Source organism: Micromys minutus (genome assembly GCF_963924665.1).
Source record: "Micromys minutus genome assembly, chromosome: X".
Classification (NCBI taxonomy): Eukaryota; Metazoa; Chordata; class Mammalia; order Rodentia; family Muridae; genus Micromys; species Micromys minutus.
This window is the reverse complement of record NC_137970.1, coordinates 13,741,611-13,763,876: the sequence shown is the minus strand read 5'-3', so window position 1 is coordinate 13,763,876 and position 22,266 is coordinate 13,741,611. Positions and strand designations below refer to the sequence as shown.

The 22,266-nt window shown below is 38.7% G+C and overlaps 1 protein-coding gene across 2 annotated transcripts in view; it reads left to right on the top strand.

The window, feature by feature from the left end:
- Positions 1-8,995, top strand: part of XK (X-linked Kx blood group antigen, Kell and VPS13A binding protein) — a 39,774-nt gene extending 30,779 nt beyond the window's left edge. For both annotated transcript variants that reach the window (XM_080910005.1, XM_080910004.1), the window contains exon 3: positions 5,110-8,995. In XM_080910005.1, coding sequence (XP_080766131.1) covers positions 5,110-5,942 — 833 coding nt within the window. In that variant the 3' untranslated portion in view covers positions 5,943-8,995. The remainder of the gene's footprint in view (positions 1-5,109) is intronic.
- Positions 8,996-22,266: the final 13,271 nt, after the last annotated feature.

Below are 22,266 nucleotides of genomic sequence, written 5' to 3'. Positions count from 1 at the left end.
GTGGATGAACCTTAAAACCTAGCTAAGTCAGAAACAGTCTTACAGCGCCAATATACTATATTATTCCATTAATATGAAACTCCAAATTAAGGAAATCTCTAGAGACAGAAGGTGGATTGGTTCTTGATTAAAGCTGGTAGGGAGCTGGTTCATGATGGGAGAACTAAAGAAGCCAGAGAGCAAGTTAACCAGGAGGAATCGTGGCAAAGGTTTGTCCAAGCTTACGATGGTGACAATCACCTATTTTCAACCATGGCTTTTTCAGTTTGCTCAGGGCTTTCAAGGTCAGGCTGGGAAATAATGAGAACAAAACTGAACACTAGACTAGATATTCAAAGGTAACCCCAAAGTGCAAGTGTTAGAATCCATAGAAACATTAAGCAGTTAGCTGGCCAGGAAACTGCAGCACTAACAACAAAATTCAGAATTGTTTTAGCCCTTGCCTGGGCCCCATATTCTGAAACAGCATTTACTTAGCTTCTTTAATTAACCTCAAGGTCAGAAAACACTACCTTGTTCCTATATATTCCCGTGTAGCAGGCCTCTGATTTGCCTCAAATGGCATCATTAGACTGTTGGCTTAAACCTTAAACACCTTTTCCAATTTGGATTCTAGTTCTCTGGAATGTTGGAGAAAGGTGCAACGTTTAAACTTACAAAAATATGTGGAGGCAGGCAGATTCACGTAGGTCCATAACCCCATAAGTTAACATACGGTAAAGAGGTTTGAGAGTTCTTACTGTTTTCTCCAGCTATTTCTTTGGGGGTGTTGAAGCTGAAGGCATCATCAACAGTGAGAAGAGATAATTGTACGATTGTACATTGCCATTAGTCAAGCACTTATTCTGCTCAGATTTGTGGCCTTTTCACGTCAGCTACTTGGAAGAGTAGCTACTTTGATGAGATTGCATTTTAATAGGAACGAAAATAACCTATACAAGTCAGGTAATGAGATAAAGGTAGCTGTGGATGCTCAAAACATTCCGTTTGTCAGACTCTGCCCCAGTGTAGGCAAATTCCAGGGCAGGGAGGTGGGAGTGGGTGGGTGGGTGGGTGGGGAAGCACCCTCATAGAAGCAGGGGAAAGGAGGATGAGATAGGGGGTTTTCAGAGGGGAAACAGGGAAATGAGATAACATTTTAAATGTTATTAAAGAAAATATCCAATAATAAATAAATAAATAAATAAATAAATAAATAAATAAATAAATAAAAGACACTAACAATATGCCCTGGAGGAAAAAAAAAAACATAAGCAGTTATTTGAGCCTGGGAAAGCCTTAAAAGCATTTAGCACAGCTGAACATGAATGAAGGTTGAAGAAAACATTGTTGATAAGATGATAGCAGCTGAACCTTAATTAAAGGATAAACGAAGTAAACCAGGCTTGGTGGCATACTCCTGTAATGCCAGCATTCGGCAACTAGACACAAGAAATGTGTTGTTATCCATGACTATATTACATGGTCTAAGCTATCTGGGTCTACATGAAAAACTGCTCCCAACAAAAAAGGATTAAAAGGTTTAGTTAGGCAGCCAGAAAATGTAGAAGATGGCTTGTGTTTTAGAAATATAGGAGCACATAGCAAGAGCATATGATGCTCAGACAGGATAAAATGAGACAAGGAGAGAAAAATCTGAGAAAATCTTAAACTTGAATGTTCCCACAGATCACTTAGAAAATGCTGAAAAATAGATTCTAATTCAGTGACATGAGTTGGGATGCTCCCCATTCTAAAGCTGTTGGCTCATAACTATTCTGAATAGCAAGAACTCAGATCTATTGGAATATAATGAGAGAAGAAGATAGAGGAGCTCCAGCTAACACACAGATCTATGAATAGGGTAGGGTGATGGATGGTGGTGGTGTGTAAGACATTGTTGGGGAAATAATGGTTTTGCTCTATCTGCTTGGGGGTGTATTTTTTCAGAAATATGTTGGGCATAGGGGGAGAAAAGGTAACTATTTCCTGAGTAAATAAAGAAAGATGTGCTCATGAAGGTGCTGAATAGGGGCTGCCATGAAAGTGACATGGTCACCAATAGGAAATACTGTGGCTCATGTTCCAGGCAGAATTTGATGAAGAGGATAGTGAACATCTGAAGGTATCCTAGAGGGAACACAAAGTTGTGACTCAGACAGCATGGAGTGGAGGATTAGGAAGTGAGGGTTTTGATTAGAAACAGCTCAAGGGAATGGCCTGGAAAGTGGCTAACTGAGTGTGTGTGTGTGTGTGTGTGTGTGTGTGTGTGTGTGTGTGTGTGTTTGTATTAGCAGACAAAAGAAAATATAGTGTAAAAGGGGAATCCTTTCTTCTTTCATTTGCCTATCACTGTTCCTGTTCCTCTCCATTTTCCTTTCTGTTCTCCCCTCCCATTCCTTATTCTTACAGAAATCTCCCAAAACATCTTTCTGTTTTTTTTTCAAATGAAGGATACTTTTTAGATAGCGCTTACTCAAATAGATACATATACTTACATAAAAGAGCCAGCATTGAAGGAGCAATTCAGAATTTGGAGGAGAAAGACAATACTTGATACAATAAATGTTTTGAAAAGAAAACCAGTCATAGAGGGTGGTAACAGTCAACAGTCAGGGCTCCAGATAAGCGATACTTTGTTTACTGAATTGATAGAAACAAAATATGAGATTCAGTGCATCTCAAAACGTTTACAGTATGCATCATATCTCCCCAATTTCCCTTACCCTTACACTCCAAATCCCTATGGGCTTTCTTAATTCCTGCCCCATCCCCATAACATGGTCTGTTATTATTTGTAGACAGGATCTAGTTAGGTTCCTCACGACGCCTTTGAATTTACCATCTTTCTGCCTTAGTCTTCTGGGATTCCTAACATACAGCAACATGTTCTGCTAGTTAATTTTATTAAAGTCTGTTTGACCTAAGCATTTCATGAGTTCTGTGGTTTTCTTGAAACGATGGTGTCTTCAGACAGAGAATCGTTATCTACCATCCTCTATCTTACGGGCACCCTTTGGTGTGTATTGGTACCCACATAGAAACTGTCATCCTGTTCAACAACTAGAATTCCTTCTCCAAACAGAATTCTGAGGAAAAGTAATCATCCTTTCTTTGTATAAAGGCTAAGGTATTGGTGTCAAGAAATGAGCAAATTCATACCTAGTGACACCTCCAAGTTTACAGAATTCTTGCAGAACTTTGATGGACTAGAATTAGGAAAGAGGAAACAAGATTGTGGCAAGGATTTAGAATCTACTGAAGCCTTTGCATTTTACTTTTTAACCTAAAATTGTGTCTTGCTGGTGATAGAAGATGAGGCTAGTTTTATGAAAGGATGTTATTAGACTTTGATAAAGAACCACTTAAATAAGCAAGATTGCCAAGTATTCCCACTTGGTGTTTACTATGGGTAGATAGGTTTAGAAGATGATGTCAGAGAGCCCCTAAAGACGTCTTCTCTGTAAGTGTAAGAAGATGAAGACGGGGTAGGAAAGTTCATGGCCGAGGAGTACCAGGGAGGGTCTGGTTGTCTGTGGGGGTGGAGAATATTCTTTGCCAATCCTCAGGGTTCTATTTTGCCTCTCATGTACTTTTCTCCATATAAGTTTATATACGTTTGTGTACACATGACCAACATCCTAGTCATTTCCTAGGTAACAACTCACCTCTAGAGGCAGAAATATTTATTATAAGCATTTTGTGTTTGCTTTTTGTTTCCTTAGGACACTGATTCTCAACCTGTAGGTTGTGACCCTTTTGCGATGGTGAGGGGTGGGGTGAGGAATGGAGGGGGATGTAGAATGACCCTTTCATAGAGGTCACCCAAGACCACTGGAAAACACAGTTATAAATTGTAACTGATAATACAACTTATAACAGTATTAAAATCACAGTTATGAAGCCACAACAAAAATAATTTTATGGGTGGGGGTCACTGCAGTATGAGGAATGATACTAAAGGGTCACAGCATTAGGAAGATTGAGAAGCACTGCCATCGGGTATTACCTTTCTTGGCCCAATTTCTATGATATTTTACAATATGCATCCACCATTTATAGCTGTGTGGTTAAAGTATGGGATTTTAAGGTAACTTCTTTGTATTTTCAAAATTCTGTGCTTGATTTCTCAGCACCAAGTGGGTAATAATTGTTTAATTCTCTTAATAGAGAAAAGGATATTATTTGTAAATAGCTGGCCTTACAAGAAAAAACATTAGTAGATTCTGGGAATTGTTGTAATTATTAGTAGATGCCAGTCTTTACAATGAGTAATACTGTTTTCTAAAATCAATATTAAAAACTGAGTAAAGTTGATACTTTCAGTAAAATTGAGTTTCCCTTGGGCAAATTACAAATGAAGGCATGTGAATCTTTAGGCCTGTCAAATATGTTTTTCCATTGACTCAGAATTTAAGGTGATAAACTTACTTTTCACATATTATTTTAATTAAGTTTTGAGTGGATTATGGCGTGCATATGTAGGTTAAGGACAACTTGATCAAAGTTGTTTCTCTCCTTCTAGTGTATGGGTCCCCAGAATCAAACTCAGGTTTTCAGGGTTCATGCTATGCACTGGTACCTACCGAGAGATCTTGATACCTTCCTTTTTGTATCATTTAGACATAGTTTTAGCATGTGTACTATACAAAAGACCCTTCATTGTCTCATTGACCAAGATTGGCATCAGGAATGAGTTTCAGTCTAAGTTGCCTCTGAGGCAGGCCCCAGAAGGATGCGAAAGGAGTGTATAACAAAAAGAGAAAACTGAGGAATGGAAGGGATTAGTAGGGACATTATTAGACAAAAATCACAGTAGGTGACTAGAAGTGAACACTTGGAAATAGCATAGAACACATGTCTTACAGCTGGTCTACACAACAGGCAAGGACGCAAGCTCTCACTATGAATTGAGTTATTGAGGGGTACCCCCATGGCTCTCAAACCCCTGGTGCTTCAGCCTGCCAGGAATATGTGTATAGCAGTCTTGTGTGATTCTCAAGATATCTCCAGGTGGAACTTAGTAATACAGAGGGGTCTGGGGCCTGTGGGTGGGAGATGACAGGGCATTGGCCAGAGGATTCCTGGAGGAGGTGAGATTTGACAGTGCTCTTTCTCTTCTCTCTTCAGGCTTCATCATGACCTTGTCCCTGCTGTCTATTGTCTATGGCGCCTTACGTTGCAACATCTTAGCCATCAAAATCAAGTATGATGAGTACGAGGTCAAAGTCAAACCCCTGGCCTATGTCTGTATCTTCCTCTGGAGAAGCTTTGAGATTGCCACTCGGGTCATCGTCCTGGTCCTCTTTACCTCTGTCCTGAAGATCTGGGTGGTGGCAGTCGTACTTGTCAACTTCTTCAGCTTCTTCTTGTACCCCTGGATCCTTTTCTGGTGCAGTGGCTCCCCATTCCCTGAGAACATAGAGAAGGCCCTGAGTAGGGTAGGTACCACCATCGTACTCTGTTTCCTCACTTTGCTCTATGCTGGTATCAACATGTTCTGCTGGTCAGCCGTCCAGCTGAAGATCGACAATCCGGACCTCATCAGCAAGTCCCAGAACTGGTACCGGCTGCTGATTTACTACATGATGAGATTCATCGAGAACTCGGTCCTCCTGCTCCTGTGGTATTTTTTTAAAACTGACATATACATGTACGTGTGTGCACCTCTGTTGATTTTGCAGCTGCTCATTGGGTACTGCACTGGCATTCTTTTCATGCTTGTGTTCTATCAGTTTTTCCACCCTTGCAAAAAGCTCTTCTCTTCCAGTGTGTCTGAAAGCTTTAGGTCATGTCTCAGGTGTGGCTGCTGGTCCTCCATGAGGAGAAAATCCACTGAGCCAGTAGGAAGGATAGACGCAGGCCTAAAGGCATGTACAGATCAAGATGCAATGCCTTCTACCAGTAAACTAACTGCCGAGGACACTGAAGTTTGGACTGCTGTTGATCTGTGCTCTGCTTAATGGAACCTGAGGATTCTTACAAGTAATGGCACTTCATACACGTCATGAGCCGTGCACGGGCACTAAGGCAGGAATGATCTGTCAGCTTCCTGTGAGCTGCTACCTTTTATAAAGCTCTTGGATTTGAGGCAGCTTTGGGAGCACTAGGGAAGCCTGCTACCCCACAATTGTCTCACACTTGACTCTGTTATGTTCTTGAAGGCCTCACTCGCCATTTCATTGATTGACACAGTATCCCTGAAGTTTCTGTTGGGCTGGTCATATTCATCGGGTAGAAATGCTTGCTTTCTAGTTCTCCAGCCTGTTGTCTCAGTAGCCTGATGCTTTCCTACTACTGAATATGGCTTTATACAAAAGTTCCCATGATGGCTGGAATTGCTTACTAGGGATTTTACAACTTCGTTCCAATTATAGCTTACAGGAGAGCTATTTATAAGTTTATCAGTATGCTCCATTTTCACCTCATTAAGACTTTTGTATATAACCAACTGTAGCCACTCTGGCATGCAATGTGCATTTTGTTTCAAAGGCCTAGATTTAGTTATTTATGAAAGCCACGTTTTATTCTGCATGTTGAAGAAAGTAGGAATCAGTTGGACTGGGACAGTTGTCAAAACATCAAGATGACAGAAACTTATATAAATAGCTTAATGTTTAAAGATATGAATTGGTTAGAAGGTAGGCTTAATTTACCTCACAACTCAGTCTTGTCCTATAGTTCTGAGAATTTTCTAGTGGAAATTGCTAAGATTAATATTTTAAGAAAGAAGACAATAAAGCTAATAATCTTTATTCCTATGTCCCCCTTCCTTGCCTGCCAGGAAAGTTTTAAACAACACTTACCTCAGTTCCTTTGCTGTTGTTTCTAGAAAGCCCTATAGAAATCTCTTCCCTGATGCAGGTATATAAGAGATTTCAATTTTCACAGTTTTAAGAAAAAGAAGTGTTTTCCTCACTACCACGCTTAAGTAGAAATGTTGGCCTTGGATACTTTCTAAATTATAGGAAGTAATGAAATGATCAGAAGTTTTTGTTCCTCATGAAATCCATTTTGACTTGATATGAGTTCATTTCATTGAGATTTTCAGCTTTGTCCTCCACACCATTTTATCTAATGAATATTTTTCTCTGGTCTGGAACTATTTATTTTATTTGAAAGGGTTGGTTAGAATATTGTCAATAGTCTGACAAAAATACCAGCAAGCAGTGCTATGATTTCTACCACTAAATGCAGATGAAGAAATGTCTACATACAAGTGATCACAAAATCCACACCAACTTAACATGAGAATTGTAACAAAATTTAATGCACTTTCAAAGGCACCTCTATTTATGATTCTATGGAATAGAATAGAGATTTACTTTCTGGCCACATAACTTCATAAAACACATTCATCTGGCCATCATACTCCTCATAGTTGCTTTTTAAAAAGTTTTTGGTATCAAATTGATGAGTAATCTCATAAACAAATGAAAATTCAGTTCAGTAAATGTTTAACTATACTAGAGGATTCATAAATTAGTAAGTATTCTTTGGTATATCATTCACACTGTTAATCTTTACACCATTGTGTATTCACACATTTCAGTAAGGTTCTGAACCATAGAGCATCCATTTTCCTTTCCTGAGGTAGTTTTCCTCATTTGTAATTCTTGTGGTTTGTCAGGATTTATGGTTTACTTGTATGAGAATGCATAGGCAGTACATCCTTTTTGACCACTTGTAACATATAAAAGTCAACTTGATGTTTGCCTCTGTTTTCTGTTGACCCGTGTATTACTTTTCCTGTTTTTAATAGATCTGGATATAGTTAGTGTACATCATCAGAATGACACTTTATATGACAGATAGTTCTTTGTACTTTTCTTGCTCAGAGGTATAAAGCTGTTGAAAATATATAACAAGCGCAGGTAAACAAGCTTAAGATGCTAAAGCACTCCTGCTTTGCTCGTTTCCTAGTCTAAGAAGTCCGAAATGGTTGAGAGAGTACAAAGAGCATTCCTAGGTCATTCCAAAATGCTTTTCTCTGTCAACTCATTTCCTCATGTTTACAGACACTAGGTGTTTTCAGTCTTTAATGTGAAGGACAGCCTTTCCCTGAAGCTCCCCAGTGGCTGAAGGTAGTACACATTTCCACCTCCAGGTCAGGCCTTGAAAGTGACACTAGCATCACGTTGACACTTGCCAGGCAGGTTCAGAGTTAGACCAGGGTAAGGACACTTGTAGTTTTTCCAGCCCTTGTTTAGAAACATGGCTCAAAATTACTTTAAAACTCTTAATTTTCAAACATATTGTAAGTCCTTTTACCTTAGACAGTTGGTAAACACCTTGAATGACCTCAAACTAAACTAGCAGTGATAAACTTTCAGACACCAAAGGCCCAGGTCACACTTTATAAAGACAGGTGCGTTTTTTGTTTTGTTTTGTACTTCTTTTAGCTAATTAGGTATTATTTCAGTTTCTTGGTATGTAGGCATTTTTCCTGTGCTGTCTCACAAGCTTACTTAATTATTCTATGCCTCACTCTCCCAACTTGCCAAATTAACATGATACACTGTTTTTACTTACCTCACAAACTTGTTGGAAAGATTTTATTAAGTAATAGATATAAAAATATTTCTAAGTACTATAAAGAGTTTTTAATCTTCTTCAAATCCATAAACTGGTTATTTTCCTGCCTGAAATGACATAAGTAGTTTTATCTGTATCATATCTTCAGTAAACATACAGGTCTTGGGTCTTTTCTGCAGTCGTCCTATCTTACCAACAGTTGATTATGAAATTTAGTACCCAGGGTATGTGTGATGGCTCAGCAGGAGAAAGATCGTGCCACCAAACCCAACAACCCAAGTTCCATCCTTGGGATCGACATGGGGGAAGGAAAACCAGATCCTACCACTGTCTGGTTTCCAAAAGCATACTATGGTGCGTGTGTGCATGCATACAGATGCACACAATTCCCCCCTCACACACTCACTCACTCACTCACTCACTCACTCACTCACACACTCCTTCCCTCCCTCCCTCCCTTCCTCCCTCCCTCACTCACTCACACACTCACTCACTCAGAAAATAAAGACTTTAAAAATAGCCTCTAAGCCCTTAGTACTTGGTGGATCTCAGAAAGTGCTTCTGATAGCAAATACATTTATTGTCTTGATATCTTTTATAAAGAATGTAGCAGCATCTTTTGATTGTACATTACAACTTAAATGGCTGGTTTGAATTATTAATTAAATGTGAATGAAATCTGTTCAATTCTGTAAATGGGAAAATAAGCTTAGTATTGATTGTCTTGAAAACCCAGCATTTCCTTGGAATCTATCTTACAACATTAGTATGGTTGTATGTGCCAGTGCATCTCAGCCCGTGCGTGGATTGTGGGTATGCACCTTTGTGGACTGCTTCTTGGAGTCATTGACTCAAATGTTGTTTATGTTTCTTCATCTAATAAATTAATTTTTTTCAATTTTCTCTTGCATTTTATTTCTTGTATAATCCTCAAATGACTTCTTTTTAAATTTAAGGCCCATTTGAAAGACAAATTCGAAAATGTTTGTTGTGGTTATGTACTTTTTAAAATATAAAATGGAGAGAAGTTCAAGAATGCAAAGATTCAGGCTTACAATACAACAGCTATCCATGAAAACACTGCTGTCTTGTAAGAATTTGCTCTAGTTATTGAAGCCATGCTGCTAGATAGTGCTACTGAGATTCTGCTGCATGTGACACAAAGACAGATATGATATATATATTCATTCTAGATAGCATGAATAAAATACAAGCATGAAAGACTTTCGCTTAGTGTGATCATAAGCTCACTACAAAATGAATTTCTTCTGTGAGTGGAAAATATCACTCATTGAAAGGGGTCCTTGGAGACCATAGACTAGATGGGGTTTGTTTTAGAAGTTTGTTTCTAAAGGTGTCCTTTCAGTTTGCAAAGATGTAACTCTAAGATCTTTTTTTATTAGAAATACCTTTATTGAAGTATAATTGGCGCACAAAAGCACACATGTTGTTTGTGTTGTATGTTGGACATTTGTATACACCCATGATGTTATCACCACAAACAAAGTGTTACAGCTCAAAAAATTTCATTTTTGTTCACTTGTCTGTTTTGTTTGTTTGTTTGTTTGTTTGTTTTATTTTGTTTTGTTTTGTTCTTTTTGGAAGAACAGGACAAAAGAACCATTCTCTTAAATTTCATACTACTCTCCTAGCAGCTTTGAGGCACTGTGTTACGTAGCAGATCTCTAGAACTTACATGATATAAAGTTGAGCTTTCATATGCATCTAGTAACAATCATTTACCCTCTAGCCATTAGCAACTACTATCTGTATTATAAACTTGATTATTTTAGACACCTCATTTAAGTACAGCCACAAAATATTTGATCTTCTGTGTCTGGCTAATTTTGGTTAATATAATGTCCTCTAAATTTATGTGTACTGACAGTAATAGCAGCTTCCTTTCTTTGGAAGTTAATATTCCATTTTGTGTGTGTGTGTGTGTGTGTGTGTCTGTGTGTGTGTGTGTGTGTGTGTGTGTATACATACATACTATGTTTTACTTTATTCATTTGGATCCTTCTTCTATTGTGGCTGTTGGGGATGCTACTGTAATGAACATGAAAGTGCAGTTGTCTCTTAAACATCTTTATTTTATTTTATTTTATTTAGAAGGTTCTTTTTTTCTTTTTATAATTTTAAGGGCTATGCTGACTGTCCTTCACAACATCTTAGGGCATTTCAACTGTGCTCCTTGCAGAAGGTCTTCCCAGCTGGGCTTGTTAACAGTTTGTACCCCACCCCCAAAGGGCTTGTTGACAGTTTGTACCCCACCCCCAACTGAGCATTCCACTGTTCCCTCCCAACTGACAATGCTGCATGTGGCGTGGGGGAGGGAGTAGAGTATATATGTATATGTTTTTATTGTGTTTCTGTATGTGTGCATGCATGCCCGTGTGTGTGTGTGTGTGTGTGTGTGTGTGTGTGTGTGTATGTGTGTGTGTGTTGTGACTGACTCAGGGCTTCATATGTGCAGGGGTGGAGAAGCCATCATCCCTGCTGGATAATGCCTTCTAGGTGCAGCATGTTGAGGGAGGAATGCCTACTCTCCTCTCAATAACCCCCCAACCTATATTTCTATGAGGGTGCTCCCCCACCCCCACCCACTCCTGCCTCACTGCCCTAGTATTCCTCTATACTAGGGCATTGAGCCTTCACAGGACCAATAAAGTACCAAAAAAAATATACAGACTTCTGAGTGTGGTGGCACTCAGGAGGCAGGAATACATAATGAGACAAAATATTATATATTCTTATGGGGAGGTAAATGATATTTTAATATGTATATACATTGTGCAATGTTCACATCAGAAGAAATCATGTCTGTCTCTTCAAATATTTGGCATTTCCTTATGGTGAAAGTATATTTTTTTTTCTAGGTATTTTAAAAACACAGTACAGTGTCTCCACCTATAGTCACATACTGTGCAATAGAACACAAGAAATTACTTTTCATATCTAACTATAACTTAAGGAACATAGCTATTTTAGGAATGTCTTTACAACTGGAAAAGCATGCCAATTATACATTATAATTAAATGAATAACATTCTCAGCAGGGTTTCTTTTTCATGAAAAGATACTTTTTAGCAGTGGAACTTGGTATATAATCCAGAAACACTTAGCCCTTTCTTTCCAGGTACACAACAAGCCCTGATAGATGAGGTCCTTGATATGCCAAGATGGTGAGCTTTCTGCAGAGCCATGCTCTAGGTGTGTCCACCTTGTCATCACATATGGCAAAGATACCAATGCAGGAGCCTCAACACAGAACCATAAGCTTATTTAGAGCATTGTGGTGTGGGTTTTCACAAACTATTTAAATCAATTGCATGACTCTGAAGCACGGACTTTGTTTATGACAGTGCTGTTCTATAATGTCAAAGGCCAGGTTCAACTGCTAGGCAATGCCCCATTGTATTTTCTCTGCAAATCATTAGGTTTCCAGCACTGCTGGGTTGAGCAAGGTGCAGACCAAAGAACATCTTTGAAGCATGTATAACTGCATACAACAGCATCTCTACAGCAGATGATGAGAAGAAACCTTTCATCAGTGACTTCAGTGTGTCCACATCTTATACAGGGGAGGCATTTCAGGCTTTGCTGACATCCAAAGAGGAGAAAGATTTGTGGAGAAAGATTTCAAGATTCTATGTGTGCTTTTTCCCCCTTGCCTTCCTCCCATCCTGAATTAAATTTCTCTCCCAGTGATGAGTTTCTGATTGTAACCTGATTCGCCTACTTCCTAGAATCGTGGTAATACCACCCTCTTGACATATCTGCATTATGCATAGTGGCTTAATTTCTTATCAGTTTGCTTCTGATCTTAATTACCTCAAGTCTATAGTTAATGAGTTAGGTTTAGAAGTGGTAGAACTCAAGAAACAAAACGGGATGGAAAATTCTTATTTCAGAGCAATGCTTTAGGCCACCACCCCACACACTGTCACCACAGCAGCACAGAGAAGGCCACCCTGCTGTAACCGTCTCTACTAAGAGGACTGTCTTAAAGAGAATGGCAAAATTGCCATCCTCTCTAGGAACTAGAAATATCTAACACACATTTGTACAGTTACTTTTCAAGCCAATGGGGATGCTGTTGTGAATCATAGGAGAAAACGAGTGAAAACTGTCATTGTGGTCAAAGTAGTCATCAAAGTCCTCCCAGCATGCACCATAAGCAAGAATTAAAACCTGAAAATGGAATCACTATCATGTCAGGTAAACCTAAAAACATTTACTGTCATTGAAACTACAGGACAACTATTCTGTGAGGCAATTTCTCAGAGAAGCTAGTTTCTACTGTCTACTAAGAGCCCCCATTGTGGATAAACACAGTTTGCTTAGGCAGCTGGCTGTATCAGCTCACAGGTCCCCAAATAATTCAGTACCCACCTAGAACATCAATTTCTCCCTTCGGGGTTCTCAAGAACAAAAGATGATAGTAAGAGAGAAGCAAAATTTGTATTACTTCCTCCAAACTCTATGTGGATCTCTAGTTAGGAGCTTTGATGCATGTAGAGGGATGCTTTCCCATAGTTTAGAAAGGCCCTGAGTTTAAAAGCAGGCTATCTGAACTGTACTTATATTTTTTTTCAATTTGTGTATATATTTTCTTTGTCAATGTTTTTATTGTTGTATTTTATTACATCCCAATCGCTGTCTTCCCTCCTAGTACCCCCCTCCAGAGTCTGTCTCTTCATCCCCATCTCCTTCTTTAGAAAGGGTAAGGTCCGCCCTGGGTATCCCCACAGCCTGATGTCTGCAGGGTTAGGCGCTTCCTCTCCTACCGAGGCCGGACATGCAGTTATATTTCTTAAAAGTATTTTATGTATGTATGTATTCTGTCAATAAATGGATTTACAAGATTACTGGGAAAAAAGGTTCAGCCACTTGTACCTGAGGGTAAATCTTTCCCCTGTAAAAGGCTTAATGTTGCCTAATCCTGGACCTCAAGTCTGATCTTGACTCTGAACTTTTCTTTATTGAAGTAGGACTAGGGTCCAGGCATAGCGGAAGCGATACCATGATCATGTTGTCGGTTTCTGCAAGATGAGGCTTTCTCATTGCCCTTCGGTTGTGCTGACTCCTGACTCCTGCAGTGTCCCCAAATGTGGGAAACTCAACTGCATAACTTCGGGGAGTGGGAGAATGTTCACTCTCTCTTCCCCAGACTAAATGTATTTTAAAAGAAAAGTAATGGGAAGAGAAAGGGCCCAGGAAGTGCATTGCGGCAAGGTGATCTTCATCACCTAACCAGGGTCCTACATCTCACCTAGTAGTATGGGTTATCTTGCAAGCAAATTCCCAGTTCCTCTGCCTGAATGTTGACCTCATTTCCTGGGTTTTAGAACACCTTAGAATTTCTTTGTATCACAGTTTCTAGCTTTCACATTGAATTCATTTTCTCCTTTCTCTGGAGAACTGATTCTGAAGGAAAAAGATAAGCAAGGTTTCTATTGAGTCCCAAAGAACTATTCAGGTATGTAGGGCTGTTTGTATCCCGATAGAGCTGTCAGGAATTAGAGGATAAAACAAATATTATGAAGGCCCTGATATTATCTACACATTTCCAAAGGTAAATTAATTATATGCTACAATGTCATGTCCTTAAATAGCACTCATATTCAGCATCTAATATTAATTAATGCTCTTATGTATACACCAGTAGAGACACATGTGGCAGCCATTAACCACTTATGATTACTAAGCATATGAAGTGTGTCTACTTCAAATTGAAATGTGTAAATATAAAACATGGATATCTATCTTAAAACCGCAGTAACAAAACAAAGTAATGGCTATATTATCCATGACTACCTTCACCTTGGATGACATGATGATATCAAATATTTGGAGTTTAGTGGCCTAAATAAAAGAGAAATCAAACTAAGTTTACCTCATTTAGTAAAATTCAATGTTCCTTCTCCCAAGTCACTGTTTCTTCTGACCACTAGTACATTTAGAATTGCTCCCTTGGTTTCCTTCTGTGGTCTGTGTTGAAGTGGACAGTGCTGCTTCAAACATTTGGTCTGGTGAATACTGTCATGAAAACCTGTATTTATTTCTATTTTTAAATTGTTTTTTTTTATCTGGGAGAGGGAATTAAATACATGATTGTAAGGTGTTTTGATCAAAGGTATCCCCCACCCCTCCCCTCTAGTGCCTCTGTCTCATAACCACTATCCTTCATCTATTTTATAACCTTGCCTGGCTTGGTCATCCACAGGCCCTATGCATGCAGTCACAGCACCTGTTAGTCTCTACATGAAGCCCTGTTATTGTCAAACAATACTTTTGCAGCCCTCCCCCACAACTTCTGGCTCTTCCTATCTCAATGCTATTGCTTTTGCAATGATCCCCGGGCCTTTGGAGGAAGGGGTATGACAAGGTGTCCCATTTAGAGCCGAACACTCCACATTTCCTTATTCTCAACACTGGTCCATTGTGTATCTCAGTATCAATTGTCACCATCTACTGTAAAAAACAGTTAAGAGATGTACTCATCTATGGGTATAAGGATACATGTTGAATGGACAGTTGGATGCCATTTATCAAAATAATAGTAGTAGAGTCCCTCCTAGGGTCTATGATCTCTTCTTTAGCTGTAGGTTCTAAACTAGATTTACAATGCTGAACATGCATTTCATCCTGAGGAATAGGCCTTAAATTCAATCAGAACGTGGTTTGGGTTACCCCTATAACCATTTATGCCACTGTTCCACCCATGGGAAGATTGTACTAGGCTGATTGTTATTGTAGTTTTCAGGGATCACAGCTGGGTAAGACTGTGGATGACTTTTCTCCGAAGGCTGCCTGAATGATATCTAGTAGCACCTTGAAAGCTAGCCAGTGGTGATGAAACGTCCAGGTTATTGTACCAGCTTGAATTCTCTGTCATTTTTTCTTTTTCTTGGGTATTCTCTGTATTTACATTTCAGATGGCATCCCCTTTCCAACAATTCCATCCACCTCCCCCCTCCCATTGCTTCCATGAAGGTGCTCCCACTCCTAACCACCCTCTCCCACCTCAGCACCTTGGCATTTCCCTACACTGGGAAAAAGTCTTCTCTGTCTTATGATTTAAATATGTGGTATTTTCAGCAAGAGCCTCTTGCCTTCAAGTTGTGGTTGGTACCCAAGAGCACTGGCAATAGCCTGCATTGTTTTGAGACACTATGGGATTCCTCTGACCGACTGGCACAGAAATGATACCCATCTAGCACAGGGATTTCTATCTGATGTCCCATGGCATGTAAAAGAGTCATTATCCTAGATACTTATGAACAATTTTATATATATATATATATATATATATATATATATATATATATATATATATATATATATATATATATATATATATAATTGTCTATTATATTGGTTTGTCTAATTGCTGGTTTTAGGATCTCTTCTATGTTTTAGATATCAGAATGTTTTCAGATAACAATGTAGCCTCATTCTGTAGGTTATTTTTTTCACTATGTTAAATGTTGCCTTCGCTGTACTAAAGCTTTTATAGTTGATATAATCCCACTTGTATACTTTGGTTTTATTTATGTATTTCAGGGGGATCATATCCCCAAAATCTTGCCCATTTCAATATTGTGAAGCATTTCCCTTGTGCTTTATGCTAGTAATTTGGTAAAGTCATGTCTTATATTAAGGTCTTAAACATTCATCTGCATGTGGCTGTGCAGTTTTTGTAACACTGTTTGGTAAAGGGGCTGTTTCTGCACCACAATATATTTTTTGACACTCTTGTTCAAAAGCCATTTGGTGATAGATGCTCTTTGTGCTGTGTGCATGAGTGTGTTTATTTCAATCCAATACTGATTTGACTACTATAGCATTATAGTAACTTTTAAAGTAAGGTAGCATAGTATCTCCTGCTTTGTTCTTGTTGCTCAAAATATCTTTGGCAATTGGGAGTTATTATGGTTTAATATAAGTTTTACATTTTCCTTACATCTGTGAAGAAAGCCGCTGTTTTTTTTTTTAATAGAAATTGTGTTCAATTTATAATTGGTTTTGGAAGTAGGGACCTTTAAACAGTACTGATCATTCTAATCCACAAATAAGCTTTCAGGCCCTTTGGCATTCTTAGGTGCTCCTTGGGTAAACCCCGGTATCACATATATTTGCTTCTTTAATTTTGTTTCCCGAAGTACCAGTAAGCATTTTCTCTCTTTTTTTTCTTCTCCAACTATATTTTAAGCACATTATATTCTAGCCTATGTATTCTGCTTCTGTCTATTCTATTTAGAACTCATTTCACATTGAAAGTTTTCGTAAATATATTTTTCATCTTAATAATTTCTATTTGACTTTTAAATTGCCCCTATATTTTTGTTCTTTCCATGTTATAATAATGACATGTTTCTCTGTTTTCTTCAAGCTTCCTGAGTTAAAATAATTCCTTAAATTCCTTAAGTTCTCTGAGGATACTATCACACTAGTTACTGCCTGGTCATATTCTGTCATTTTATGTCATGGTTTTCTGAAAGCTGGTGAGGCTTGTTGGCTCATGACATCATCTGACACTGAAGAAATCAGGTATTTTCTATGCCTGTCTTTCAAGAAATTATAAGGAATCCTAGTCACTTGCTTTATCCTAGCACTCTATAGTACCAAGGCACAGAGCTGTCAGAAATCTATCATTGGTGAGTTGTTATTGCTTCAGTGTTGCAGGCAAAGTTAAGCTTTTCCCAAATTTTCCAGTTTAAAAAAAAAACAAAACAAGCAATAGAATACCTAGAGAGAGTTGTCTGGCCCTGCAGTGGTTGTCCCGGAGGCTTCGTTTACTGTCAATGGACCAGCCACAAGCTCCTGGATCCACCAGAGCCATAAAAGCTGTGTCACTCTCTGAGACAACTGCCCAAGAAGACTGGTACAACAGTGGGTTAGGAACAAGAGCTGTGCTTCAAAGGGTTGCCAGTTCTTAGCCCCATAACCCAGGACTGTTGGAGCTAGCTACAACTGGTGGGATGGGAAGTCCAATAGACCGAGGATGCATACCTTCCCTTACAGGAACTGCACCATCAACTGTTCTCAGGCAGAACTGTGTATAAGCCTGGAAGACCTGTCCATGTGTGGCTTCAGCAGGAAAGCAGGTTCCAGGACAGAGGCTTATATGCTTTATTATTGTGTGCTACTCATCTGTGAGTGGAGCCTTGCACTATACAATGTGCCTAAACTTAGTGTATCATTGGTGAAGTCAGAATATTGGTCATCTCAGGCTTCTGGTCAGCTAGGTTGTATGTATCTCACGAGTTGTGAGAAACTGTAAAATCGTCAGATAGTAGTGATGCAGGCAAAATCATAAATCCATCCCAATTGATGAACAAAATGGTTCCGGGACCAGTCCTGGGGCAGTTAAGGATTCTTGTATATGAGTACTGCTCCAGCAATAGCTGCACTGGCTGAAGGTGGGGGAGAGTGGTAGAGACAGTTCCCTGGCCACAAAAGTTAAGCTGAGTCACATCTATGTATCAGTCAGAGGGACTTGGACTTTCGTAGGGTAGACAGGTGTTCCCAAGCCTACTTTATGGGAGAACTGATACAATTGAAACTCAGCTCTGACATACAGGTACACAGATTGCCATGTGATCTTTGGTTTGTAAGCTCTGTCTGAGCTTTGGACTACCTACATACATGTACTGGCTGGTTTTGTGTGTCAACTTGACACAAGCTGGGGTTATCACAGAGAAAGGAGCCTCAGTTGAGGAAATGCCTCCATGAGATCCAGCTGTAAGGCATTTTCTCAACTAGTGATCAAGGGGGGAGGGCCCAGCCCATTGTGGGTGGTGCTATCCCTGGGCTGGTAGACCTGGGCTCTCTAAGAAAGCAGGCTGAGCAAGGTAGGGGAAACAAGCCAGTAAGTGACATCCCTCCATGGCATCTGCATCAGCTCCTGCTTCCTGACCTGCTTGGGTTCCAGTCCTGACTTCCTTTGGTGATGAACAGCAATGTGGAAGTGTAAGCTGAATAAACCCTTTCCTCCCCAACTTGCTTTGTGGTCATGATGTTTGTACAGGAATAAAAAGCCTAACTAAACATTTTTTACTTAAATCTTGGTCTAACACTGAGCCTGTTACTAGACCCACAGACCCCTAACCCAGATTCTCTACTGTTTTCCTCAGTTGGTTGAATTCTGCTTCCCACTCTTCAGCCTGAGGTTGGGGAATGATAATTTGTGGAATCTCCACAGCTGCCATACTCAGTCACAGTGGCTTAGTTTTCAGGTACTAACCTAACGAAACAAAATTTGTAGATTTTTTTTTAGTAGAGTGTCACTGTGACATGCCTAATCCCAAATTTCTTTTTCTTTTTTTAAAAGAAAAATTTATTTTAAAATGTACAGATTTTAAAAGCATTTTTGCAAAAAAGTATATGAATACATTTTTGTCAGCACTTGATTTTTTTAAAGGTTTGATAGTATGCCTTAAAATCTTACTAGTTACAATGAGCATAAAGTACATGTAAAACAAGGTGTAACCTGGAAATGGTCAAAGTTTTCGTGGTGTGTAAAGATTAAGCAAAAGGGTTTTTCATTCTCTTTTCCTTTTTTGGGGCTGGGATTTTGATTTTTCTTGAACTTCATATAGTCTGAGTTGTTTCTGGGTGTTCAGAACTTTCTGGGGTTAGTATCCAATTATCAGTGACTGTATATTATGTTCTTTTGTGACTGGGTTATCTCACTCAGGATGATATTCTCTAGATGCATCCATTTTCTTAGGAATTTTATTAAGTCATTGTTTCTGATAGCTGAGTAGTATTCCATTGTGTAAATGTACCACAATTTTTGTATCTATTCATCTACTGAAGGATATCTGGGTTCTGTCACGTTTCTGGCTATTATAAATAGGGCTGCTATGAACATTGTGGTGATGTGTCTTTGTTGTATGTTGGAGCTTCTCTGGGTATATGCCCAGAAGTGGAATAGCTGGATCTTCAGGTAGTGCTATGTTCAATTTTTTGAGGAAATGCCAGACTGATTTCCAGAGTGGTTGTACCAGTTTACAACCTCACCAACAGCGGAGAAGTTTTGTTCTTTCTCCATATCTTTGCCAGCATCTGCTGTTATCTGAATTTTTGACCTTAGCCATTTGGACTGGTGTGAGGTGAAATCTCAGGGTTGTTTTGATTTGCATTTCCCTGATGACTAAGGATATCGAGCATTTCCTTAGATGCTTCTTTGCCATTCGATATTTCTCAATTGAGAACTTTTTGTTTAGCTCTGTACCCCATTTTTAAATAGGATTGTTTGATTCTCTGGTGTCTATCTTCTTGAATTCTTTGTATACCTTGGATATTAGGCCTCTATCAGATGCGGGGTTGGTAAAGATCTTTTCTCAATTTGTTGGTTGCCGTTTTGTTTTCTTGACAGTGTATGTAGCCTTACAGTTGGGCTGTATATTTCTTTTATTACATTTAGGTATGGGCCTTGGATTCCTGTTCTTTCTAAGAGTTTAAACATGAAGGGGTGTTGAATTTTGTCAAATGCTTTCTTAGCATCTAGTGAGATGACCATGTGGATTTTTCTTTAAGTTTGTTTATATGGTGGATTATGTTAATGGATTTCTGTATATTAAACTATTTCTGCATCCCAGGGATGAAGCCTACTTGATCATGCTGAATGATAGTTTTGATGTGTTCTTGGATTCGTTTGCAGGGATTGTGTTGTGTATTTTTTCATCAATGTTCATAAGTGAGATTAGTCTGAAGTTCTCTTTCCTTGTAGGGTCTTTGTGTGGTTTAGGATCGATGGTTACTGTGGTCTCAAAAAATGAGTTATGTAGTGTTTCATCTGACTCTATTTTGTGGAATAATTTGGAGAGTAGTGGTATTAGGTTGTCAATAAATATCTGATAGAATTCTGCACTGAACCCCTCTGGACCTGGGCTTTTTTTTGGTTGGGAGGCTTTTGATGACTTCTTCTATTTCTTTAGGTGTTATGGGATTATTTAGGTGGTTTACCTGGTCCTGCTTTAACTTTAGTATCTGGTATCTGTCTAGGAATTCATCCATTTCCTCCAGATTTTCCAGCTTTGTTTGGTATAGGCTTTTGTATTAGGATCTGATGATTTCTTGAATTTACTCAGTTTCAGTTGTTATGTCTCCACTTTCATTTCTGATTTTGTTTATTTGGATACTCTTTCTTTGCCCTCTAGTTAGTCTGGCTAAGTGTTTATCAATCTTGTTAATTTTCTTAAAGAACCAGCTCTTGGTTTTGTTGATTCTTTGAATGGTTCATTTTGTTTCTATTTGGTCACTTTCTGCTCTGAGTTTGATTATTTCTTGCTGTCTCCTCCTCTTGGGTATATCTGCTTTCTTTTGTTCTAGAGCTTTCAACTGTGCTGTCAGGTTGCTAGTGTATGCTCTCTCCAGTTTCTTTTGGAAGCACTCAGAGTTAAGAGTTTTCCTCTCAGTACTGCTTTCATTGCATCCCATAGATTTGGGTATATTGTGGTTTCATTTTCATTAAATTCTAGAAAATCCTTAATTTCTTTCTTTATTTCTTCTTTGACCATGCTGTTGTTTAATAGAGCATTAATTAGTTTCCATGTGTATATGGGCTCTTTGTTGTCTTTGTTGTTATTAACGATCAGCCTTAGACCATGCTGATCTGATAGGATGAATAAGAGTATTTCAATCATTTTATATCTATTGAGGCTTGTTCTGTGACAGATTATATGGTCAATTTTAAAGAAGGTGCTGAGAAGAAGGTGTATTCTTTTGTTTTAGGATGAAATGTTCAGTAGATGTCTATTAATTCCAGTTGGTTCATAACCTCTGCTAGTTTCACTGTGTCCTTGTTCAGTTTCTGTTTCCATGATCTGTACATTGATGAAAGTGGTGCGTTGAGGTCTCCCACTATTATTGTGTGGGGTGAAATGTATTTTTTGAGCTTTAGTATGGTTTCTTTTATGAATATGGGTGCTGTTGTACTTGGAGCATATATCTTAAGGATTGAGAGTTCCTCCTGATAAATTTTTCCTGTATTGAGTAAAAAGTGTCCTTCCTTATCTTTTTTGATAACTTTTGGTTGAAAAATCTACTTTATTCGATATTAGAGTTTCCACTTCAGCTTGCTTCTTTGGGCCGTTTGCTTGCAAGGTTTTTTTCTACCTTTTACTCTGAGATAGTGTCTGTCTTTGTCTCTGACATGAGTTTCCTGTATGCAGCAAAATGCTGGATTCTGTTTATGTATCCAGTCTGATAACCTATGTCTCTTTATTGGGGAATTGAGTCCATTTATGTTTACAGATATTAAGGAATAGCGGTTGCTGTTTCCTGCTATTTTTGCTTTCAGAGGTAGAATTGTGCCTGTGTTTCTTTCTTCTTTTAATTTTCTTGCTCAGGTATTTTCTTGTTTTTACTAGGATGTAGTTTCCCTCCTTGTATTGGGTTTTCCACCTATAATTTGTTGTAGTGTTGTGTTTGTGATCAGATATTGTGTAAATTTAGTTTTGTCTTGGAATATCTTGGTCTCTCCATCTATGATGGTGATTGAGAGTTTTGCTGGGTATAGCAGCTTGGGCTGACACTTGTGTTCTTTTAGGGTCTGCATGATGTCTGTCCAGGATCTTCTAGCTTTTATAGTCTCTGTTGAGAAGTCGGATGTAATTCTGATTGGTTTGCCTTTATATGTTACATAATTTTTTTTTTCCCTTACTGCTTTTAGTATTCTTTCTTTGCTTTGGGCACTTGGCGTTGGGAGGAATTTCTTTTCTGTTCCACTCTATTTGG